The sequence below is a fragment of the Myotis brandtii genome, unplaced genomic scaffold, assembly GCF_000412655.1.
Source record: "Myotis brandtii unplaced genomic scaffold, ASM41265v1 scaffold499, whole genome shotgun sequence".
Taxonomy (NCBI): domain Eukaryota; kingdom Metazoa; phylum Chordata; class Mammalia; order Chiroptera; family Vespertilionidae; genus Myotis; species Myotis brandtii.
In genome coordinates this window covers 1,566,976-1,593,395 of record NW_005369027.1, presented here as the reverse complement: position 1 = coordinate 1,593,395, position 26,420 = coordinate 1,566,976, and the positions used below count along the sequence as shown (strand labels likewise).

At 36.9% G+C, this 26,420-nt stretch overlaps 1 protein-coding gene across 4 annotated transcripts; it reads right to left on the bottom strand.

The window, feature by feature from the left end:
• Positions 1 to 1,279: 1,279 nt before the first annotated feature.
• Positions 1,280 to 26,193, bottom strand: SIRT1 (sirtuin 1). Of its 4 annotated transcripts, XM_014548165.1 has the most exons (8): positions 26,080 to 26,193; positions 24,052 to 24,293; positions 22,017 to 22,169; positions 12,401 to 12,548; positions 11,596 to 11,675; positions 9,694 to 9,880; positions 5,743 to 6,306; positions 1,280 to 3,391 (listed from the first exon to the last, which is right to left on the bottom strand). In XM_014548165.1, the coding sequence occupies exons 2-8, from the start codon at positions 24,262 to 24,264 to the stop codon at positions 3,063 to 3,065; spliced, it is 1,674 nt and encodes a 557-aa protein (XP_014403651.1). In that variant the 5' UTR covers positions 24,265 to 24,293; positions 26,080 to 26,193; the 3' UTR covers positions 1,280 to 3,062. The 4 variants fall into 4 exon arrangements, with proteins under 4 accessions (XP_014403651.1, XP_014403652.1, XP_014403654.1 ...); XM_014548166.1 differs by lacking the exons at positions 24,052 to 24,293; positions 26,080 to 26,193 and adding an exon at positions 13,061 to 13,185; XM_014548168.1 differs by lacking the exons at positions 24,052 to 24,293; positions 26,080 to 26,193 and adding an exon at positions 13,061 to 13,182 and having other exon boundaries at positions 22,017 to 22,098.
• Between the last annotated feature and the right edge of the window lie 227 nt (positions 26,194 to 26,420).

The window sequence follows — 26,420 nt, the reverse complement described above, 5'->3', positions numbered from 1 at the left end:
TATACTTTTCAATCACTTGGGGGTACTTTTTCATACTGTGCACAAGCCCCACCTTATGCCAATTAAATCTTACCTCTAAGAGATGATGCGGAGTAATTTCCAGGTGAGAGCCACTCAAAATAGGGGAAATAGACCCTTTCTCCATATTTCTGCTAACATCTAGCTTGAGCTTAACGCTCAGATTGTGTTCATATCTGAAGGGAGAGGTCTTAGTGCTTACCACACCCACCTTTTAGATTACAGGTGTAGGAGTTGAGGTTTCAAATAACCATATATTTAATAAGTAGATGATGTAAAGCACCATTGATTGAAGGTACATATACCATCCTATATCATGAAGAGCTAATATGCTAATTAGACCAAGCAGTCAGTCAGGATGACCTTCCTGATGAAGCTGGGGCTGTGAGGGCCAGCCGAGGCTGCAAGGGGCTGCAAGATGCAGCCGGGGCTGTAAGAGCTGAGCCCCTTGCACTAATTTCATGCATCGGGCTTTTAGTCCTATATAATAAAAGCCTAATATGCTAAGTGTCTGGTCATCCATTCAATAACCAAAGTGTAATATGCTAATGATATGCTAAGGCCACTCAATGCTCACTATGACATGCACAGAGCCAGTTTCGGTCTGATTTTATAACATCTAAGGATGGGATTTAGCAGGTAATTTTTCTCATGCAAGTAGGATATATCAGGGCAGAGTATTTGGTATTTTTTTAAAAATTCACTTCAAAAGTTTGCTGGGGAGAAAAGCAGTCAAGGTTTTATTTATATATTTTTAAGGGGTGTGTGTATTCCTGGCCTCCTAAATAGTAATACTTTGTCCCTCAAGGACTTGAATGGACTAAGTAGGTTTTCAGGCCAGCCTTAAAAAATTCATACCCAGTGTGGTTTGATCTAGCGCCAAGAAACTAACTTACACAGAAAACCTAGCTTTTCTAACAGGCTCTTGAATTCACTACATTTGCACCATTCCCTATTGCACCTCCCATCCCCCAAGTCTTTGTATGTCAAGTTTTCTTAGGCCCTGCCTTTCCCCTACATCTTACCTACTAAGGCCCCTATCCTGGAATGGCTGAAATAATTGGTTTTGAAACTTTTGGTGATGCACTAATTGCTACAGTCAGTACTATCAGTGTTTGCTTAAATATTATTCTGGTTAGGTAGTTATAAATTGAATGAAGATATTTACTATGAAAAGAAAGCATCTAACATAGCCCTGAAAGCTGTACAAACTGCAAGATTTTAAAGTATTATAACTTAAACAATGTAAGTTAACGGGGGAAAAGGTCAAATGACAATTTTAATAGACTTTAAAACAGTGTACAAGTATAAAACACTGGTTTTGTATTTCAAAAGTTGGAAGATATCCAGTCATTAAACAGTCTACAAAACATATGCCAGTAGATTACATAAAAGACTATGTACAATATAAAAAGAGCTGAAAACAGTCTTCACTGTAAAAATAATTTAAAACAAAATTTTCAATTTAAAATATCATCTATAGCACAAATACATCATGCAAATGAAAAACTAAATATACTGCATTCTTTAGTGTAGCCAAATAAAATAGATTGAGACACCTTTTAGGTAGGGAAGTGGCCATTCAATAAAATTTTTTCTCTAGCAGTAATGGTCCTAGCTGGGTATTTTATGCTTAAAGAACAGCTGTATTTCAAACCCTTTTTAAAAATTGTAATAAATACCAAAGCAACATAGGAATACTTTATAATTTGGGAGTAATGTTGGGAAAAGTCTGGAAAATTGTTTAGTGTGCAGCTTTATAAAGTATGAACTTTTTGAAAGGCGAGAAGCTTCTGCAGCTGAGAAAGTTGATCTCTAGTTTTAAGGCAGGCTAAGCTTTTAAATAAAGACACAATAGGAATTAATTTCATTCACTAACTATTCTGCTATTACAAGTTACATCATGTTCATCTCCATAGTACTAGGCTAGCAATTTGGTGTTTATTACACCAAATACTCCCAACAGGAGACATGTATTTACTGGCTGAGTTATATATAATTAATATCTTATTACTTTGGAACCATAATCAGGGAACCTGTCACTCTCCTCATGTGTGGAAAAGCAGCAGTTCATAATATTACACTCTCCCCAAAGTTATCATTACTACAGATCATAAAGACTTTTGCATATTCACATCTTGGCAGTTTAATACTTGTGGAAAAGAATCAATGTAAGCTCTACCACAGTGATAGGTATTGAAACAACAATGGGAAATACTCTCAACACTAAGGGGGCCCAGGCAGGCACTATTGTTTCTACAGCAATTGAAACATTTCCAAAGCATTTATTTGTTTTACAGATTAGTTTTATAAGCCAATATAGACATTTCTACATGTCCACAGAAGTACAAAAGCCATCTTCATTTGAACAATACAACATTCCTGAAACTTTTAGCACCAAGTCTTACTTTAAAAAGCAAAGAAAACTGAGTGCTCTCCCATATATTGTTGACTTCCTTCTACTCACATTGCATGTTATGAGATTTTTAAAAAGTTAGCTGCCACAAGTTTTGGAAAATGCCAGTGTTTAAAAATAGGTAATTGTGCTAATAAAGAATCAAAAGTTTAGCAGAACAGAGATTTGAGGATTTCAAACTATTCAATGTTATAAAGAAATAGTAAATAAAAATGAAAATACCATTCTTTGGTCTAGGTAAGCTGTTCCCTTTACATTAACTTAACATTCCAATGGCTTTTTGAAAACTTTAAAATGTTGAAACTCACTAGGCAAAAATGTATAAACAAAAATTATATATACATATGGATGTATCATACAAATGAACCTTTAAAAGTCTTGACCAAGAGCAGGTTAAAGATACTTAGTACCTTTCTTTAAAAAAAAAAAAAAAATTAGTGTTAAGTGTACAAGTACAGAAATAAGGAAGTTAAAAATCTATGAAAAAAAAATCTATTTTACCAGTCTATAAATATTAGATCTTTCCGGTTTCCTTTGTTCTATCGTGTTCACAAGTAAACATTCATTTTGACATGCTAAAGGTTCCTAATGCTGGTGGAACAATTCCTGTACCTGGAAAATTACTACATTATGATTTGTTTGATGGATAATTAATGTCTGTTGCTTCCTGTTTCATAGATATAGCTTCATTGACTGCCTCTTGATCACCTTCATCAGCTCCAAATTCAGTTCCTCCAGCTCTCTCATTAATATCAGGATCATCTTCTAAACCATTGTAAAATTCTTCAATCTCACTTTCATCCTCCAGGGGTTCTTCTAAACTTGGACTCTGGCAGGTTCCACTATCACTATTACTGCCACAAGAACTAGAGGGTAAGACATCATCTTCAGAGTCTGAATATACTTCAGCACCATGGAAAATGTAACGACTTGGTGGTAAAAACAGGTATTGATTACCTGAAATAGAGAAATAAAAGAGAAATAAGTTACTTCAGTCTGATTGGGCTGTCTGGAATAAGTGTAGGTTCCAGCTCTGCCTTTTACCTGAGTATCAATAATAGAAACTATTATTACTCTGGTGATTTTCAAAAACAAGCTAGTACTGGGTACGAAACTTAGTTCTGCTACTCATCAGAGCTTTGTAAATTTGGGCAGTTATCTCTCTGCCTAAATTTCCTCATCTGGGAAAAAAATAATTTTAACAACCCTATGAAGTAAATTATGAAAAAACTAGAGGCCTGGTGCACAGATTTGTGCACTTGGGGGGAGGGGACGGATGGTCCCTCAGCCCAGCCTGCACCATCCTCGGGGATCGGGCCTAAGCCAGCAGTCAGACATCCCTCTCTCAGTCTGGGACCCCTAGTTCCTTGCCACCCACCCGCAGCGGAGGCAGGAGAGGTTCCTGCCACCGCTGCTACATTCGCCAGCCGTAAGCTGAGCGGCACTCCCCCTGTGGGATTGCACTGACCACCAGGGGGCAGCTCCTGCGTTGAGCGTCAGCCCCCTGGTGGTCAATGCACATCATAGCAACCGGTCGTTCCGCCATTTGGTTGATTTGAATATTAGGGTCTTATTATATAGGATGTAGAGAACCGTGTTCAATAAAGAACGAACTTACTAACTCCTTTGAATAGATTTGAGATGAAATGAAGTACCCAGCCTAGTCTACATTAGATACCTAATTCATGTTCATTGAATATAACTTCTGTAAAGCACATGTGCTTTCAAAGCATCTTTATTAAACATTTCCATTTACCTTTGCCTATTATAAACCTAAAAATAGTTTAATACGGCTTCACTACCTACTCAAAGTAGTCTGTAGACACTGGCATCACCTGAGTTTGTTACAAATTTTCAGGCCCAATACTTCCCACCTACTGAATCAGAATCAGTATACATGAGTCCTCACACACATTGAAGAGTGAGAGAGAACTGATCTAGCAATAGATTTTAACCTTTCTACCTCAACTCCCTCCCAAATTTGTACTGACAGTATGAGATTTAACCTATGATAAGAGGAGTTCCCTGTCCCCCCTAAGTCATGGACCCCAGGTCAAAAGCACCTCCTTTAATATGTTCTACTCTTAAGAGCATTAATTTGCATCTATGAATACTAATAAAGTTAAATGTCCCAACTTGGTCAAATTTAGTTTAGGTTTAGATTCTTAAATTAGCATTTTTCACCAGATTTACTTGGATTTAAACATTGATTTCCAAAAATTAGAAAGTGACTTTACCTAGCAGGTTTTCTATGTGGCAAAAGGGGAGATGCTATTCCTTATCTTCTATCTATATAAAACCCTAATATGCAAATAGACCGAATGGCGGAACCGAACTGGTCGCTATGACATGTGCTGACCACCAGGGAGCCCGTGCAGAACATGGCAGGCTTTGGCAGCAGGAATGCAGAACATGGCGGGTGTTGGCCGCAGCGGGATGGCGGAGCAGGTAAGTGGGGGCGCCAGACCAAGGTGGGGTGCTGGTTGCTGTCATTGGGGCGAGCCTCTGGTGGTTACTCAAAATTCTTTGCTCCTGCACGCCGGGGTCCCGCCCTGTGCTCATACCTACTGCCAGTGCCAGAGCCGCTACTGGCGCTGGCCCCGCTCATACCTGCTGCCGGCGCTGTCCGAGTGTGGGAGTGGGGCTGTCCGATGGAACCAGGGGTCGCGGCGGGAGGAACCGAGCAGGGTGCAGAAGATGGGCTGAGACCCACCCTGTGCCCACCACAGCCTCAAGGCCCCCGTTCCTTTCAAGATGCACGAATTCGTGCACTATGCCCCTAGTAATTAGTGGGGAAGAATCAGATGCTTTCTAGATCTGACACAACACAGCATAGTGATTAAAGGGCAGGCTCTGGGGATATGCCTGGAATACAATCTTGGTTCTTCCAAATCCTAGTTGTTACCTTGCATGGGGTATTTAACCTCTATAGTTCTCAAGATTTCCCACCTGTAACAGAGATGTAATAATAGTTCCTACATCAGATTGAAGTCAGATACTGTGTGTGAAGCAGCTAACCCACAGTAAGCACTGAATCTGTCATTTCTACCTGACATGGCAGAGCACTCAATATTTCCCAATTTTATTCTCAAGTTAATGCTTCTTATTCCCTAGAGTAACATAGGTACTAAGCATACTTCAAACACACTTTCTTCCCCATATTATGTAAGATACCAATGTTTATCTTTCTCTAGCTTGACTACTCAACTTTGCAATGTTACATTTAGCTACCCTATCAACAAACCTGCTAAAGTTGCTCATTTCTTGCAAATACTGTTTAATTATATCTTCCAAAAATAGTTTCTTACCATCAAGCCGTTTACTAATCTGCTCCTTTGCAATCTTGGCTGGCCAGTACTTTCTCACTGTTTCAGCTACTGAAGTTCTTTCATTTTTCTCCACAGTATTAGAGCTAATGTTCTTCAAATCCGGACTCTCCAACTGTTCAGTAACACTTTCAATGCTCCTAGTAGAAGTCTGGACTGCCTGTGATTTTTCTTCCATACAATCTTTTGATTCAGACACATCTGGATCATCAATATTACTCTTCATTGCATGGTCTAAAAGTGTGACAATCACCGAAGAATCTGGTGGTGAAGTTCTTTCTGGTGAACTGGAGCCTTCTGAAATATTAAGAGGTGTGGGTGGCAACTCTGACAAATGAGCCAGCTCTTTTTGTGTTCGTGGAGGTTTTTCAGTAATTTCTGAAAGCTTTATAGGGTTGCAGCAAAGTTTGGCATATTCACCACCTAACCTATGACACAATTCATTAATTATGACATCACAGTCTCCAAGAAGCTCCACGTCAAAATGCAGATGAGGCAAAGGTTCCCTATTAATCAATATCTGAGGCACTTCATGGGGTATGGAACCTAAAAATAGGGTGAAAAATACAATTTAGAAAAAGGGAGATAAGTAAGCTAATAAAGCCACAACAAATGCACTATTGCAAAAATATAACATTCTCCCAATACCAAAAAATAACTGGCCACTTAACCAAGCCATTGTCATTTCATCAAGCTATCAAGGAAACAGATGAGTAATTAAACATCTTTCATAAAATTTCAGGTTCTGCTTCTGTCACCTGGTTACCTCTTAGCAATCTTTTTGGATTTTTTTACTCTGTACCTCAATTTCCTTGTCTATCTAATGGAAATAACAGTACTTTTCTACAAAGTTGCAGTGAGGATTAAATGAGTTAATATATTTCAAGTGCATAGAAGAGGTCTTGGCACATAGCAAGTGATCATTCTTTTTATTGAAATAGCTCCTAATATAAAAAGTGTGAGGACTTCTGGTCAAGATGAGCTTGCCTCTTCCCATAATCACATCAAAATTACAACTAAATTACTGAAAACCACCTGTTAAGACTAGCTTAACAGAATTCCTATAGCTAAGGATATAAAGAAGCGACACAGACTGACAGGAGGGGCAGACAAAACAGGAAGATCCTAAGCCCAGGAGGGATATCTTCGCTGCTGAGGTCGCCTTTGAGAAGCCAGGGATCCCAGCCCCAGATCAGGCTCCACAGCCCATGGCACCAGTGTCAGAAGAGAAGTCCCCATTAATACCTGTCTGTGAAAACCGGCAGGGATCTGAGAATCACAAAAGCTTTGAGACAAAGGTACTGCCCTTAAAGCAGTGGTGTCCACCAACCTTTCGGACCTCACGGACCATCAGTCCGTGGACCACCAGTTGGCAAAGGCTGTCTTAAAGGACTCGTGCTCTAAGCTCCAGCACAGGTACCAGCTTGAAAAATGCCAGGGACAGTCCTAGCCGGTTTGGCTCAGTGGATAGAGCATAGGCCTGTGGACTGAAAAGTCCCCGGTTCGATTCTGGTCAAGGGCACATGCCCAGGTTGCAGGCTCAATCCCCAGTGTGGGGGACGTGCACAAGGCAGCCGATCAATGATTCTCTCTCATCACTGATGTTTCTATCTCTCCCACTCCCATTCTGAAATCAAAAAATAAAATTAATTAAAAATGCCAGGGACAGGGCAAGAGATAGAGGGACAGGGATGGGGGTCAACTTTCTCTGGGGATGGAAATACTCCTAGACACCATTGTTCCACTGTTGAACTCACCTACCACCAGCCCAGTGCAGGCAGGTGCCAAATCTGTGCTTTCCTTGAACTTAACACTGTTCACCTGGCCCGGGTGATTCCCTGAGACGCAGCCCCACCCAGCTCCCTTGCCTGGCCAGAGCCTCTCCTACTTGCTCCTCCACACAAACCGCCTGCCTTCGCTGGCACTTCAGACTTTCCCCAAAACTCAGAAACCTCACAGTGTTGGCTGGCCTCTGCTGGTGCTACAAACTCTCAAAGGTCTGCAAACCTCACACAGTGCAGCAGCTGGCCTTGGCATGCACTGACGCTCCTGCCAAGCAGCCCCAAGCCCAGCACAAGTGCGCCCAAGCTCAGCTTGCATTCTAACTCCCATTCGGCGGCTGCACACCTGGCTAAGTGGTGGAGGCCAGTGTTTGTAACACAGCTCTAACTAAGCTACCACAAGCCTGACAAATGGCAGGTGCACTCGTCTCATCATAGTGCCACCAAAGGGTCCCAAGTCTGGCACAACTGGCAGCCAGCCTCGGTTCACAGCAATGCCTCTCCCAAGCACCTCCACGCCCAGCACAAGTAGCAACCAACCATGATCACTCTGTAGACCTACCAAGCTGCCCCAAGACCAGCACAAGCCCCAGCTAACCTTGACCTGCACGGGAGTCCCTTCCAAGAAGCTCCAGACCCAACACACCTGGTGGACAGCTTCAGACCAGAGCCCCAACCCACTCAGCTCCACAACTGATACACCCACTGGCACCAGAACCATGCTAAAGCAACTCATATTATTGTATTTCAAATATAATTGAAAATTAAATTTTAAAAAGTGTGAAAATTCATACAATTCTCCACTATTATATACCTGTGTCTTACATTTTTTAAATGCAGCTTTACTGCCTATCTACCAATGCACTATTATACTGCACCCCAGCAGGCTCTTAAGAATGTTTCTGCCTAGCACGGGCCAGATAGCTCAGTTGGTTAGAGCATCATCCCAATATGCCAAGATTGCGGGCCTGATTCTCAGATCAGGGCACATACAATAATTAACCAACGGTCCAGTTGGTGTGGCTCAGTGGTTGAGCTCGACTTATGAACTAGGAGGTCACCGTTTGATTCCTGGTCAGGGCACATGCTCAGGTTGTGGGCTGGATCCCCGGTGTGGGGCATGAGGGGGCAGTCAATCAATGATTCTCTCTCAACATTGATGTTTCTCTCTCCCTCTCCCTTCCTCTCTGAAATCAATAAAAACATATTTTTTAAAAAATCAACCAATGAATGCATAAATAAGTGGAAAACCAATCAGTGTTTCTCTCAAGTCAATTTTTTAAAAGAAAGTCTCTGCCTTGCCTTTAAGGAGGAAAAAAAACTCAAAAATAAAGGCGCTTATTTATACATTAAATTTTTGTGTTTTATTTAATTACAAATTGTCCTATATTCTAACAATAGGATTTCTCAGTTATGTAGGGAAGACAATCATACTGCTAAAAGCAACTACATATAGGGTAGGAAAAAGATATAGAATTAGAGTTTAAATCCTTGTTTCTTCCAACTATTTACTCTGGTTGCCTATTTGATTGCTGGTTATAGGGATCTAATTTAATTCTCTGATTAAGGGTTTGATATTCTCTCTTCTCCTTCCTTCATTTTTTAGGGCATACCTGATGCTACTGAGTTAGTATCCCTTTATCTTCCCCCTCTCCCTTGCTTCTTCACTAGAGGGAGAAAAAGGTAGTATGAGAGCATGTGTTCCTGACAATAATAGGGACTTCAATTGTATTTGAGCATTTACACAAAATACCCTTATGGATAAAGTAAATCCACAGATGATTATGACAAGGCATGATTATTATTCATACAAAAACAAGCCAATTCTTTAGACTTCCCAAATTCTTTCTTACATAATATGTTATACTTCTATCAAGCTAAAAATTTTCATTTAATTTGAACTGTTTCCCTTTGTCTAAATTTTTTATGTACATTAGAACCTGACATTATTTCTGTTTTTACACCCATCTCATCTCCCCTGCTCACAAGTCAGATTAACATGAACAGAATGTCACCTAAAAAATAAAGTTTGGTTCTTCATCACTCTTTAACCAGAAACAGAATAAGATCACTGGAGTAGATTGTACTGTACAGACTCATAACCCATGGCAATATATAAGGAAATATTCTCTAAAAATCATCACCAACTTACTTGGAATTAGTGCTACTGGTCTTACTTTCAGGGAAGACCCAATAACAATGAGGAGATCAACTTCATCTTTGTCATACTTCATGGCTCTATGAAATTGTTCTGGTAAATTTTCACCAAAAAAGACAATCTCTGGTTTCATAATAGCAAGTGGTTCATCAGCTGGGCACCTAGGACATCGAGGAACCACCTGCATGTTTCCGATTTTTGGTTGAGGTGGGGAAGAGAAGGGAAAGGCCAACTTAGAAACAGTCAATATTTCCACAGTTGCCAAGAATTCATTTCAAAATCAACAAAGAAAACAGAAAAGTTGTGGATAAACAGGGAAACTGGGTACAACCTAAACATCAATGTCAATTGTCACAATTTAACATAAACTGAAATACAATGTTGCTATTATCTGTGTATACTATTATACATCTGTACAAACCTACATTTGATATTCAAGGGTTTATTGTACAGTAAAAGAAAAAGCCAGCATGTGTATATATGTATGTACACACATATACACAACCCACACACACAGATTTAATCCTTTTAAAAAGAATAAGTTTCGTCCGACCAGCGTATTTCATAGGTGATTGAGCGTCGACCTATGAATCAGAAGGTCACAGTTTGATTCCTGGTCAGGGCATATGCCTGGGTTGCAGGCTCGATCCCCAGTATGGGGCATGCAGAAGGCCGCCAATCAATGATGCTCTCTCATCATTAATGTTTCTAACTATCTCTTCTTCTCCCTTCTCTGAAATCAATAAAAACAAAATAAAATAAACAAGATTAAGTTTGTAGGATACAATGATTCTGCCCTGGCCATGTAGCTGAGTTGGTTAAAGAGTCGCCCTCATAAGCCTAGGTTACAAGTTCAATCCCCAGTTAGGGCACATACAAGAATGAACCAATGAATGCATAAATAAGTGGAACACAAATCGATTTTTCTCTCTCTCTCAAAATCAGTAAGTAAAAAAGATACAGCCATAGCTGGTTTAGCTCAGTGGATAGAGCGTTGGCCTGTGAATGAAGGATCCCGGGTTCGAGTCCTGTCAAGGGCACATGCTTGGGTTGTGGGCTCGATCCCCAGTGGGGGGCGTGCAGGAGGCAGCCAATCAATGATGCTCTCTCATCGTTGATGTTTCTTGTCTCTCCCTCTCCCTTCCTCTCTAGAATCAATAAAAATATATTTGAATATCATTTAAAAAATAAAAACAAAAAAGATACAATGATTCCATTTTAATATACTATCCTCCTAGGTATATATGCTTATATATGCAGGTAAATGAATAGAATTTATTTCTGGATGGTTTTTATTCTTTGCCATATTTTCTTGTAGTATTTTGGCAGTGAGCATATATGAAATACCTTTTACAATAAATTTTTTAATGTTTAAAGAATTACCACCTTAATTTAAAATTCTGAGTCTGACAGGCACTACAAAGGGAGAGTAAGAAGAAAAACTAATATAGCAACACCTCACTTATGATCTGGATTTTTATTTTAGTCTTTGATATTAAGGAGCCAATTTCATCACTTTAGACATCATAGACCAATGTTTTCAACTTAAGGTACTGAATGGTTCATTTGGTGTATTTCACCAGAATTCCCAATGGTAATACTCTCTTCCTAGATCTTTTTGTACCACACAAATACTTTCAGGGGAAAAAAACAAAAACGGTTTGGGAGGCAAAAGAAGAAACAGATTAGGCCAGTGTGTCTCAATGGTTGAGTGTCAGGACATATGCCCGGGTTGTGGGCTCCAACCCTGATAGGGGGCATGCAGGAGGCAGCCTATCAATGATATTCTCATCATTGATGTTTCTATCTCTCTCCATTTCTCTGTGAAATCAATAAAATTAATTTAAAAAAAGATCAGAAACATGCACAATTCCTAAAATATGGGTGATAAATTACCTGATTAAAAATATCTCCTCGTACAGCTTCACAGTCAACTTTGTATTTACAAATCAGGCAAGACGCTGTTGCAAATGAACCTAAAAAATACAACATGCATGTTTTATTAATGAAATGTTTCCATTTATTAAGCATACTACAAAGGTTAATATGTTAAAATTTTAAAAGAATCCATGGGAGAATCTAGGGTATGAGTAATTAAAATACTTATATAATAAGTAAGGAGAGAATCCAATCCTCAATTGCTGAGATGTTGATACAATGATGACTCCCCTAAAGCTACTCTTTTCAATACAATAAACCAACTCTTCCAGGGCTAAAACGCTAGAGTTGGAAGATTACAACTGTACAGTATTACTTTAGCCTAATAGTTGTTTTAAAAACAATTCAGATACATAATGTTCTGTTCATACTTGTTATACTAGATGGAAATTTCTAAATACTGTTCATCAGAACTACCAAGTTCCTTTGGTTTCATAATCTAAATATGTCTTTTCATACTTAGCTATATTACGTTTGTAATTTTAAAAAGGTTACTTAAAAGAATGTAATGGAATGCAACTGTTACATCTTCTGAAATCCAAAAGCACATTGATTTCTCATGTTTTGTGTGTCAAGGCCAATCCTTCCAGTTTCATGGGTTTTTTGCATTCCACTTTTCTTATTTTATCTACAACTGGTCAGAGAGCATGAGTAAATAATAAAGCTCTATCTCCATTCCTGGATGGCAGCCTACTTTCTAATCCTAACTTTTCCTAGGATTAACAAAACTAAATAACAGAAAGCAATTCTGAAGTTTACTAACCATGACACTGAATTATCCTTTGGATTCCTGCAACCTGTTCCAGTGTATCTATGTTCTGAGTATAGTTGCGAAGTAGTTTTCCTTCCTTATCCGACAATGCTATGAATTTGTGACAGAGAGATGGCTGGAATTGTCCAGGATATATTTCCTATATAAGGCAAAAGGCAGAAAAAACATTACATTTAAGAAATAAGTATAACAGATATCACATATTTAGATTTAATAACAAAAAAACTACCAATGTTAATGCCCCATGTATAAGTAATTTAAAAACTACATGAGCATCTCAAAGCATCTAGATGGGTACAACACACACCTACAAAAGGATTGTTGCTGTTATATGTATAAAACTCAGCAATTAGTGAACTTGGCCCCTTGAAAAGGATAAAGATGACCCATAAACATCTCTAATAAATGTTAACAGATATTTTAATAAAAGTCAGAAGAAATACACACCTTAGAACATATCTAACTTTTGTTGGCTGCAAATTCAGTTGTTGTTTTAAAGCAAAAGGGGGAGTAGTTTAAATTGAAATTAAAGATATCAAAGGTATGGTGACTTCTTTTTTAAAAACATAAGAATATTAAAATTTTCTTATTCATCATTCATTATAAATATAAACCTGTTGGAAGTTTAAAGCTAAAGTTTTAATTCCTTACCAAAATTGTTTTCCTTCCACTGCACAGGCACATACTGGTATAGTATAGAGTTGCTCATGAATGCTGAGTTGCTGGATTTTGTGTGTGTGTTTTTCCCCCCAAATAATGCTTCAATGCTGTTTCTTCTTTAAAAACAAAGAATTCAGATATACACATGGCAAAAAGATCAGAGAAAAATTATCAATTTTGGTCCTCTCAACTTTTGACAGTGTTTATATTTCATTTAGTAAGTGACTATGGCAAAGGAAGTTTCTTCATTAAAGTAGTAGTGCTACCTTCTACTTCCTTACCATTCATTACAGCCTCTAACCTATTACAATGGTAGCAAAAAACTAGACACAACCATATGTCCATCAATAGGGGACCGGTTGTAGATATGTGGTACCATCCATAATAGTGGAGTATGCAGCCATTAAAATTAATAGGAGGTTTAGATGCACTGACCTGGAAGATGGTTCATGACATACATGAAAAAAGCAAGTTAGTCACTGGTGTGTTTTGTTTTTATTGTTTTGTTATTAAGCAAAAATGGAAATAATATGCACATGCATATAGATATGTTCATAAAAACATCAAGTCAGGAAGGATTCAAACAAGCTATAAACAGATGGGGAACTTTCACTTCTGATATTATACAAAAAATGTTGAATAAGATTATAGATGACTACTTTTAACCTATTTAATATTTCAATTTTTTTAAAAAAACTATCTACAGGTATATCTTTCCGGTAAAATTAATAAGTAAAATCTCTTTATAACTGTCACATACAGGTCCATATGCTGTTGAAAATGGAATACAAAAATCCAAAAATTTTCCTCACATTCAAATTTTTGTCATGAATTTCATGGAAAACTTTGCAATTTACAAAAGACAATGCACATATTGAAAGAAGTAACAAGTGAAGAGCTTAATAAAGCTAATGTTTATAAAAAATTTAAAGCAACACTGTGTTCTAGACCAGTGGGTTGTGCTATACTAACCACTGTTTTAGCTACAAGATGCTTTGTTCTAGTACATTCATATTTACATGTAGAGGCTTAAACATAATTGTATTTTATTAAAGCTCCCTCTGTAAATAGCTGTTAGAGTGTTTTAACAAATATTAGAATATGCTAGGCAACAAATAAAATAACATCTAAAGTAGGAAGAAAAGTGATAACAGCATGCCAAACAAAATAAGAACAAATGACCTCCAGAGCAGGGTCAGGGAGTAAGAGTGCCAAGACTCCAAGACTCCTGAAATGAACTTTTATGTGCCTTATCTTCCACCCCCTCTTTTAAAGGGGAGGGTAAGAAGCACAAAGATATGCAGACACTAGCTTCAGCTCTACACTCCAATTTCCCTTCATGTTCTAACCATAACAGTTCAAGGTAGTTTAGCCCTTAAAGTTAAAAATCAATTTCTATAGTTGGGAATCATTTATGAAGCTCTTTTTTATAAGATTAAATTTTATGTGCTAAGATTTGAAACTAACTTTGTCTATTTTCTTTCAAATATGTAGTGGACCATGTCTGAACATCCTCAAGTCCTATCAAGGAACCGATCATGTGGACTGGGCCAATCTGTTAGTGCCATAGGGATCCTCACAAATGAGAGAAAGCAGAGCTGGGACCAAAGGCTCAAAGCACTTTTTTAAAAAGACCTGTTGCTTCCATACACCTGTGTTTAGAAATATGCAAACACTTCAGTAATTGTCCAAAGGCAACCAATAGGGTCCAAATTAAAGCTTAGAACTACCTGCCATATTGAGGTTTCATGCAGAAAAAATGGCTCTCCTCCAAAAATGATCTCTACTTGATTTCATCTAAAAATTTCTAGCAATATGAGTGAGACCCCAGTCAAAGGCAGGGATGTTAACTGCAACCCCTCAAAAATAAAAGGACTCATCAAAGTTTGAGATGCACTATTTGCTAATATCCACCTCCTCCTACAGAGCAGAGGGAGACAGTTAAGTAGAGTTGGTAATAAACTAGAACCTAAAATCTCTTGCTGAAAAAAAAAAAAAAAACCACCACACACAAAAAACAACAAAACACACACATCGGTCCTGGTTAGAAAAATCTTCATAATCACTTGTTTCATTCATTCCACAAAACCACACTTGATAGACTACTCAATATCTTACCTAATCAGCACTTACAAATTATTAGTCATCTGACAAATTCAACTGCCTTTTCTAAAAATCTGGTTCCCTGAGGAACTCAAGGTTCAGCAAACTTTTTCCAAACAAGGACAACAATTAGTAAATATTTAAGGTTTCCATATGGTCTCTGTTGCAACCACTCAATCTTCCAATATAGTGCAAAAGCACCTTAGACAATATGCAAATGAATGAGCATAGTTGTATTGCAATAAAACTTTATTTACAGTCACCAACATTAGAATTTTCATGTTCATATGCCATGAAAAACTATTCTTTTCATTTTCCCCCTCCCATTTAAAAACTCTTAGCTCAAGGGCTCCATAGAAACAGACAATGGACTACATTTGGACTGAGGCTATAGTTTGCCAATTCCGGTACTAACCTAACACAAGAGAATTTCAGTTAGTCGAGCTATTAGTTACCATTTAATGAAGTTTTAGTATGTACTAGACATAACAGGAGCAATTTATTATAATGCTATAAACTAGGCTGAGGACTGAGTTTTTACATTTTAAAAGGTTGTACAGAAAAACAAAGAACATTTAATAAAGCTCCTATGGTGTCCACAAAGCAGACATTTACTACCTGATCCTATAAAGAAAAGATTTGTTGACCATACTGTAGGGTATATATCCCCATTTTGCAGATGAAAAAAACCAAAGCACAGAAGTCACTTGTCAAAAGTCACAAGAACCAGTAAGTAGCAGAGCTATCATTCAAACCCAGTTCTGATACCAAAGTGTGGCTCTTAACCACTATGCAATAATAACTTTTCTTTTTTTTTTAATTTAAATTGTTGTTGAAAGTATTACATGTCTAATAATATCTTTTCAATGTTTGATCCCTGTACCTCGTTTCATACTCTTTTTTTAGGCTAAGCATCAATTCTGTTAGGTACTGCTAACTAGTCTAAATCTAAGATCAATCTAGTAAGTACACTTCATTTTGCACATCTTCATGGGATTACTGAAGGCTGGAATTCCAATCACCTTATAACATAAAAACATTCTTCAAGAATACATAATGTTCCCACAAATCAGTAAAAGGAAAACATCCCACTGGGAAAAAAATGCCGAAGAACAATCAAATGATTCAAGGATATACACATGACCAGTTGTAGAAAGCAATAATTCACACTAATAAACTAAAACAGAACACTGATGAGAAAAAATGCCCATTTTTTTCTATTCAACTAATAGTTTTAACTTCCTGAAAAACTTGAGATGTACATTAATAGAAGACTGATTAAATATATTGTGGTACAACTATAAAATACTCTACAGGCCTTTTCTTAAAAATAAGTTATTTCTGTTAAGTGCCATTATGAAACTATTTCTAAGAGTATTATGTGTATGGGGGGGGGGGTGGAAGCAAGGTTAGAGAAATGGGTGTATAATTGTTAGTAATCATTTTCAAAGTATTACTAGAAACTTAAAATACTCCTCCTCCCATACACACACACACACACACACACACACACTCTCTCTCTCTCTCTCTCTCTCTCTCTCTCTCTCTCTCTTACTCATTTCTTTCTCTCCTGGAAGGCCCAAGAAAATACAGTAACCTTTGAAGAAAGAGATTCAAGATAGGGAAACTAAAGGGAGGCCAACTAATGTTTACATACTGTACTGTTTGGATTTCTTTGTAAATCATATTCACAACACACACACACACACACACACACACACACACACACACTTTATTTAAAAAAGTATTTTAATGCCAATAATGTACTGCAGAGAATTTGAGGGAGTGGGCAGGGGCATGTTAAATCAGCCCTCTCATGCACTTCTTCTGACGGGAATGTATTTTATTCAACCTTCACAGATAGCAATACAGCAAAATGTATCAGGAGCCTTGGCAATTTCCTTTTTAGGAGTTTATCCTAAGAACATTGGAAACACACCAAAAAGGATAATCAAAGCAACCCTACTTGTGATAACAGAAAGTAGAGAACATTCAAACGTACACTTGCAGGATTAGTTCATTACATTACTTGATGAACATTATGACGACTATAAAGTATTCAAGTGTCTGACACAAAAAACTTATTAAGTAGGAACTACTACAAATACAAATCAGTAGGAAAAAGAGCCCATTTTTATAATAAAAATGTAATATATACCTAGCTATAATACTTTATGCCTATATTTATACATCTGTAATCCATATACACGTAAGTATTAATATATTGTTTTCAGATAAATGGGACTGAGGCTATTTTTTTTTGCATGCATGCATGCATTTTTTGATTTTTAGGTAATGAACTGGTTTTAAGAGTCTTTAACTTTTATAACTACATAATCTGGTATGTTAGAACATTATCAATAAAGTGAGAATTTATTGAATAAATATAAAGATACATTTTTTTGGAATTAAGTTCAGTTCACATTTTCACATTTCCATCCTCTACTTCTTCTTGAGTTTTAATCATTTTAATGGAAAAAACATTCACTGAGCCCTAACCGGTTTGGCTCAGTGGATAGAGCATCAGCCTGCGATCTGAAAGGTCCCAGGTTCGATTCCGGTCAAGGGCATGTACCTTGGTTGCGGGCACATCCCCAGTGGGGAGTGTGCAGAAAGGCAGCTGGTCGATGTTTCTCTCTCATCGATGTTTCTATCTCTCTATCCCTCTCCCTTCCTCTCTGTAAAAAATCAATAAAATATATTTTTTTAAAAAAATTCTACTTAAAAAAGAAAAGAAAAAGCATTCACTGAATTCTATACAGGTTAGCAAATACACTCTGGACAGTCTTAAAAAAAACTTATTTTATCCATGTTCAGGTTCACCTTTACTGACTAACCTACTCAATTTTATCAGCATCAGTCAATTATTCTAGACTCCTGAGAGCTCTGATACAAGACGATAATGGTTCAGGACATGGCTATGTAGCTTTATGTTGGCCTTAATTGTTCTTGTGTGAATTTCAAAGTGGTAACCCAGCTAGGCACACTGTATCACAATGGTGCTCAAACGGGGAAGATTTTGCAGGGAACACTTGGCAATGTATGGAGACATTTCTGAATGTCAACACTGGGAGTGGGGGATGTTAATAGTATTTAGTGGGAAGAGGGATGCTGCTAAATACCCTATAATTCACAGGGCATCTCCTCATAGCAAAGAATTACCCACTCCAAAATGTCAATGGATTGAGAATCTGCTTTAATGGGCCAGTAACTTCTTTAAACACACCTCTCCATTACTTGGAATTTCCAGTCTAAATGAAATCTAAGTTTCTTCTCAATAATTATATATAATCAATGGCTTGATGCATTAAGGAAATTCTTCCAAAAATTCACCAATAATAACGTAACTTCATATTACATTCATTTTCTCTCACAACTAGCAAAAACCATAAACCATTTAACAAACTTTCTGCTTACTTATAGCAACTGGTAGAAAAATTTAGGTTATTAGTGTTTTAGTCACATATTTCATGAACCTAGTAAAATATAACAATATTTGCATACCCTCTCCTTCCTCCATTTTTGGATACTATGCTTTGTTCCTTGTTCTTATTTCTCCTTAACCTTTTCCCCAATTATTTATTTTTAGACCCAATATTAACTCAGCCTCTTCTACCTATTACTATTTTAAGTGCTGCTTCAGCAACTAGAAGCTTTCTTTTAGGCAGTTCATAATGGGAAAATTAAAGTGCAACAGTTCTATATGAATAGTAGTTATAAAGGTTAATTATTTAGCTTTTAACAAAACTTAAATGAAAGCTCACAAAAAATAATCAAGCAAAATTAAGTTTATATGAACAATACTTTATAAATGAACTTAATTTTTTTCATTTTACTAACAATAAAAAAATGCATAAAATCTTAAAACTTTTATATTAAAGTGAAAAAATACCACCCCTCCAACCCTTTCTTCTCCCAGATGGTATATAACCTAAACACAGTGGTTAAGAACACTGTAACACATTGTTATTTTCTCTTATGTACTGTCTAGATTTCTATTAAGCACACTTTTTTAATTTCTTATACTTTTGTGTTTATCATTCTAATTCTGAATTGTTTCTATCAATTTTTACATGTCAAAGCTAGTTAAGCTACCAATGAATACCCAGTTTGTATATTAGACAACTAGGGGTACAATCTTTCTCACCTTGCTATTTCTATTCTCAGTTATCACATTTTTCCAAGTGTCAGGTTACTACTTTACTAAGCAATTTAGCACATACTAAAGTGATGGGGGAGGGGGGGTGGGAACTGACAAGTTAGTTTGGGCAATATGTTTTCTTTCCTTTCAGAACACAGAATTACAGCAAGTCTTACAAGCATTACATAAATGGATTAGTGAATCAAGCTTTAATAATGAGAAATAAGATCAAGTCATTTCTAGTTACCTGCTGGCCTTCTATAAGTGTTCATTTCTGCTAACTAGAACTGTTATATAATGCTAGTATCTTAGGTTCAATTCAAGAAACCTATAACTAAGTGACATTTCATTGGTCTGCAAAATCATGCATTAGTACTACTAGCACCGGTGAAACAGTAAGTCTTCACTAATTCATAATCTTGTAATTAAGAAAAGAGAATAATGTAAAGAAACTAACTTTATTTATGTAATTCAATGTAAACCAGGTGTCAGTTCTTAAATTAAAAATTCTCTTAGCCTGAAAATTTCTCAAATTCGGTTTTCAGTTTTAGCAATTAAGTCATATTCAAGAAACTTAAATATAACTTCCACATTTTACTCTAATTCTTATTTATAACCACACTTGAATGAAACAAAAGACTATTTCTTTAAGAACAAGTCAACCAATTTAAACTCCATTTATTTTAAATTAGCAGAGCTTTTCCTATAGTTATGTAAATAGACAATATGGTTTGAAAGTACTGAGATTACCCCTTTAATTAAAATGTAGGTTCCAACTTCTAGATTCACTAAAAATAGTCACTAACACAAAAGACCCTTTCAAAATACTGAAGCTTAGCAATAGCAATTTTATAATTTCTTCCTATAAAACTAAACTGTGGAGGAAAAGAAAATAATAGTTTTCTGATTAAAATATCTTGAGCTTGGTATAATGCAGCAATTAGCAATCTTTTTCATTTAATGGCACACATAAAACTCATTACTAAAATTCTGTGGCACATCAAATATATATTTTTGCCGATCTGACAAAATAAAATAGTTATCAGTGTGATTCATTCACACTGGATGGCTATTGTTGTGTTGGCTATTGTCATTTTTTTATTTGACAATCTAAGGGAAAAGAGTGAGTCAGTGCTCCTGACTAAATAGTCAGGTATTCTTTGTTTTGTGTTTTGTTATTAATCCTCACCTGACGATATTTTTCCAGAGAGAGTGAGAGAGAGAGAGAGAGAGAGAGAGAGAGAGAGAGAGAGAGAGAAAGAGTGTGTGTGTGTGTGTGTAGGGAGGTAGGCAGAGGGGGGAAGAGATTTGAAAGACACATTGATTTGTTTGCCTTCCGCATGGCCAGGATGGGTCAGGATTGAATCTGCACCCAGGTATGTGCCCTTGACAGGGAATCAAACTTGAGACCCAAACTTGGGAGGGGATGGGGGGTGAAGGCAGGGATAAAGCTGACTCTCTAACTACTGAACCACACCAGTTGAAAATTGCTGGCATAATATATTATCAAGCTTTGCACTCTAGAGTAGAGCTGCTCAATAGAAATATGTGAGCCATGTATGTAATTTTAAATTTTCTAGTAATTACATTAAGATCATGGAATTTTCATAATTTACAACCCAGTATCAAAAGTATCATTATTTCCACATGTAATCAATATTTATTTATGTAATTTTCCCCCATACTAGGTTTTTAAAATCTGGTCGACTTTCACACTTATATCACATTTCAATATACTAAAGTGCTCAAAAGCCTCATGTGGCTAGTGGCTTCTGAACTGGACTGTGCAATTCTAGAGACTAGAGCAGAATAGAGCACTATAGATTAAAATGCAATCTTAGAATCTTCTCCACCCCTAATCACAAATTTTCAGGCACATTACGTGTGTTAAGACCTGGCTAATACAAAGCATACCAAAGTAGATATTAAAACCTTTATAATCCATAAAAAAAAGATTAAAAATCTGCCTGGTTGTGTGGCTCAGTGGTTGAGCATCAACCTAGGAACCAGAAGGTCATGGTTCAATTCCAGTCAGGGCACATGCCCGGGTTGTGGGCTCGATCCCTAATAATGGGCATGTAGGAAGGAGGCAGTGATCAATGATTGTCTCTCATCATTGATATTTCTATCTCCTTCTCCCTTATTCTCTGAAATCAATAAAAACATATTAAGCTGGTTTGGCTCAGTGGATACAGCGTCAGCCTGCAGACTGAAGGGTCCTGGGTTTGATTCCCAGTCAAGGGCACATTCTTGGGTTGCAGGCTCGAACCCCAGTTGGGGGCATGCAGGAGGCAGCCAATCAATAATCCTCTCTCATCATTGATGTTTCTATCTCTCTCTCCCTCTTCCTTCCTGTCTGAAATCAAAAATGTATTTTTAAAAAAAACAGCATGTTAAAAATAAATAAGCATGGACAATGTAAAGGCCATTATTGCAGTAAAATTTGAAAATAGCCTCTCTATTTTGAAAATAGAAAATAGCCTCTTCTTTGAAAAGAAACTCAATCCAAAAAATGAAGAAAAGTAAATAACAATCCCTTCTGGAAAGGAATTCTTACTAAATTGACTATTTCAATGATGTTACTCCACACTGCAGTACTAGTACCCAATTTACTAGACAATGAATGTTAAGCTTAAGAAGCCTTAATGTGAATACTTTGTGATGAGAGGTGGTCAATGAAACAACTAGAAGGATTCATAGTACCTTTGCAAACTTGAAGAATGGTCTTGGATCTTTTCTGAAATATTCAATATCAAACATTGCTTGAGGATCTGGAAGGTCTGGGAAGTCTACTGCAAGACGAGCATAAATACCATCTCTTGACCTGAAGTCAGGTATTCCACAAGAAACAGAAACCTGCAAAATACATGGCATAATTTGTACAATTAAATCTTCTACCTCTATGTTTATAATTGCTCTTATACAATTAGGAAGTTGAAAAATATTTTCGTTTTAAACTTCTTTTGGAGGACAGAAATACCACCCTATTCCAATTTAAAATAGAAATAAAACACCCCCCAAACAAGTATTACTAAATCCATCACATTCCATTCATAATGGGGTAAGGAATTTTAAGTCAGGCAAATTTTGAATCTTAAAGCATTTAGTCAACAAATTAAAGCAATAGAAATTTGAGAAGTAAATCATTTCCAATTATTCTAACCAGAAAGCAGGGAGCAACTTCTATTACAGTCAAGTGTTTCCAAAGAAATCTCTCATCTGGTCAGGGACCTACTACTTCAAGAATACTGAATTTCTAGCCCTTGCTGGTTTGGCTCAGTGGATACAACATCAACCTGCGGTCCCCAGTTCAATTCCAGTCAAGAGCAAGTACCTCAGTTGCAGGCTCCACCCGGGAGGCAACCAATCAGTGTTTCTCTGTCTCCTCCCCTCCCCCCCCCCCTCTCTAAAAATCAATTAAAAAATGTCCAACAAAATAACTGAATTTCTGTATTTTCTTTAAAATACTACGTTGTACAATGTTTCAATTATTTTTATTGATTTCAGAGAGGAAGGGAGAGGGAGAGAGAAATAGAAACTTTAATGATGAGAGAGAATCATTGATCCTGCATGCCCTCTCTTGGGGATCCAGTCCGCAACCTGGGCATGTGCCCCGACCTGGAATCAACCATGATCTCCTGGTTCATATGTCCACAGTTCAACCACTGAACCAGGCTGGCTGGGCTACAATGTTTCAATTCTTAAGAATAGATTTAGACACTATGCTTTCAAATAGAGATTTGAGTGTAACCTTTTTGTTTCACAATTTTACCAATGTCGATTCCACTTTGACCTCAGAGTTAAGTCAAACTTATCTAAATCATATAGGGAGCAAATCATTACTATTCTTGATCATTTAAGATTAAGCGGCCCAACCGCTACACTTAGTGGTTGAGCATCAACCTATGAACCAGGTCATGGTTTGATTCCAGGTCAGGGCACATGCCTGGGTTGTGGGCTTGATCCCCAGTGGGGGGTGTACAGGAGGCAGCCAATCAATGATTCTCTCTCATCATTGATGTTTCTATCTCTCCCTTTCCCTTCCTCTCTGAAATCAATAAAAATGTATTTAGAAAAAAAAAAAAAAAAAAAAGGACTAAGTGACACCCTCCGTTAACTCAAAATGGCAGAAAGCAGAACTGAATTTTACTCCAGCATTGCTCTGGTCACTAACCAACATATTCTGTATTCAACACAGAAAACACAATACCCTTATGTAGCTAGTTATCTGTGACCCTATAGGGGAGGCAAACGAAAACTGTCAAGCCACCTCAATCACATCACCTTAATTTAAATGGATGGGAGGTAGGAATCTGTTACCTTCCTAACACTAAGTTCTTTACTTGTGAATATTAATTAGGTTCCTGGTTTCCCCATGAAGATGGAACAAAAACCCAGTCTCTCCATCACACCCTGACACACTTCAATGTAAGTTGAATTCTCTTAATCTCCTTTAGGAGTTGTGGTATAATGTAGGTAAAAATCTTGCCTTAATTCCACTTACCTACTGTACTAATAAACAGAAACAAATCTTTTTTATGGTTGTTGGAGAGGCTTTTAAAAACAACCAATTCAGCAACTGCTGCTATGCTCAATTTTTAGCAGTTTCCAAACACAAAAAATTGCCCATTATCATGGAAGGATAAATTCTTCTACACCAGAAAAACGTTTAATTGGAAAGGCATAAAACATTTACCACCTCCTCCTTTTTTACTCATGTTTTAAACATGTTACATACCCCAGCTCCAGTTAGAACTATTATTTTTTTGCATTCCTGCAGTAATTTCACAGCATCTTCTATTGTATTAATATCTTTTCTTTTTTTCCTTTTTGGTGGTTCTGAAAGGATATTAATAACAATCTGCCACAGTGTCATATCATCCCATTCAGGCGGAGGAATTGTTTCTGGTAGTAAATCTTTAAGAATTGTTCGAGGATCTGTGCCAATCATGAGATGTTGCTGAACAAAAGCATATGGACCTATATTAAGAGGACAAAGAATTACATCAAATTCACATCCAATTAATTTAAAACTTCATTTATTACAAAATAACTGAATTTTGTTGGATCTTTTCTGAAATACTTCATTCTGAAGTAATGAATTAACAATCTTTAAGGGTTTTTTTAATAAAGTAATAAAATGCAATATAAAAATATTTCATTTTCACAGCATCCTCAGAACGAATGCTATATCCCAATGAAATTAGGGAGATCAAATCAAGAGTTGGGTCTGCCCCTTGAATTATAAAATACAAAATATTTTAAGAGTCAAATTAATTACCAGAGTTAAATTTTGATGGTTAAAATTCAGAAATATACTCCATAATTAGTAACAGGAGCATGTATATACAAAAGGGTTCTACAAATCAATATAGGAAAGATCCTACCAATCCCAAAAGCCCATACTATTTATCATTAAAGACATAAGGCAAAGCCTTGGCAAGGTAACTCAGTTTAGTTAGAGCATCACCCCAACACACTAAGGTGGTAGATTCGATCCCCGGTGAGGGCATATACAAGAATTAACCAATGAATGCATAAATAAGTGGAACAACAAGCTGATGTTTCTCTCTCTCTCTCTCTCTCTCTCCCCCCTCTCTCCACCTTCCATTCTCTCTCTAAAATTATAATGTTAAAAAAAGACATAAATGAAAAGGAAATTTATATACCTCTCTAAGGAAATCTATACATAACTACTACCTTTTCAATTTTTTTCAGTAATAATATTCAATTTGATCTTAACCAATCTCCGAAAATGATACATATAATGCTGATACGTTTTAAGCACTGATTTTTTTTTACTCTGACATTTCTTAAGTCAGTTTTCTAGCTTGAGAAAACCAAAAAGACAGTAATAATATGGACACTAAGGAACTAATCATCACTAAATTTAAATAGTCAAGAATGAAGGCACATTAAGAAAAACATCATTTTCGAGATGGTCATAACTTTAGTATAAATACCTAATAGTGTTCTCTACTGCTAAAGTAGGTTTCCAGTTGTGAGTACTCGAAACACAGTTTATTCTTATGTTATTATTAATTATTGTATTATTTACTTGTATCACAACTATAAAGCTACTTTTGCCCACCCCTGTACTTTCCCATTTCATCAACATAGTTAAAGATTTACTGAGCACAAATTATGTGCCAGACACTTTTCTAGGAACTGACAAAATAGCATACAAATCAGTTTAAAAAAAAATCACTGTCCCCAATAGGGCTTATATTCTAGTATAAGAAACACAATAAAAAAGTTAAGATTCAGCCCGGCCTGTGTGGCTCAGTTGTTAGGCGTCGACCTATGAATCAGGAGGTCACAGTTCGATTCCCAGTCAGGGCACATGCCCCAGCTGCATGCAGGCTCAATCCCCAGTGGGGGACGTGCAGGAGAAAGCAGATCGATATTTCTCTCTTTCTAAAAGCAATAAAACATCTTTTTTTAAAAAGCGGTATGTTAAAAGAAAAGGAAGAACAAATAGGAAGGAAGAGCATTACACAGAAAAATGTGAAAAGGACCCAAGGACCTGAGGTGTGAGAAGGACCTGGTTGTTTGATAAATACTAGAGGCCAACTTCCATGGGTGTGAGCTGTTTAAAAACAAAAACAGAAGCACTAGACTTTCCCTAGAAACATAAATCTTAGCAAGCACCTAAGGAACCTCATCACCAGGTTATAAGGAGGCAGATAATTATATTTTTAGTTAGCATAAAACAAAAATACAAAGAAAAAGACAACATTTACTCTCTGAAGCTGTGAAACCATACCTATCCGTGGCCTTGGAGTCCAGTCACTAGAGCTTGCATGTGAGGCTCTATCATCCTCATCACTTTCACAGGAATGAAAACCATTGGTAATTATTTCATCACCAAACAGAAGGTTATCTGCAAAAGAAACCAAAAGCAACTCAAGTCTGCTGAACAATCTGCATCTAAAATGTATGAAGATCGGGACCCTGGCCGGATAGCTCAGTTGGTTAGATATGCCAAAGTTGTGGGTTCAATCCCGGGTCAGGGAGCATACAAGAATCAACCAATGAATGCATAACTAAGTGGAACAACAAATCCATGTTTCTCTCACCCCACCCTTCCTCGCTATCAAAACAATT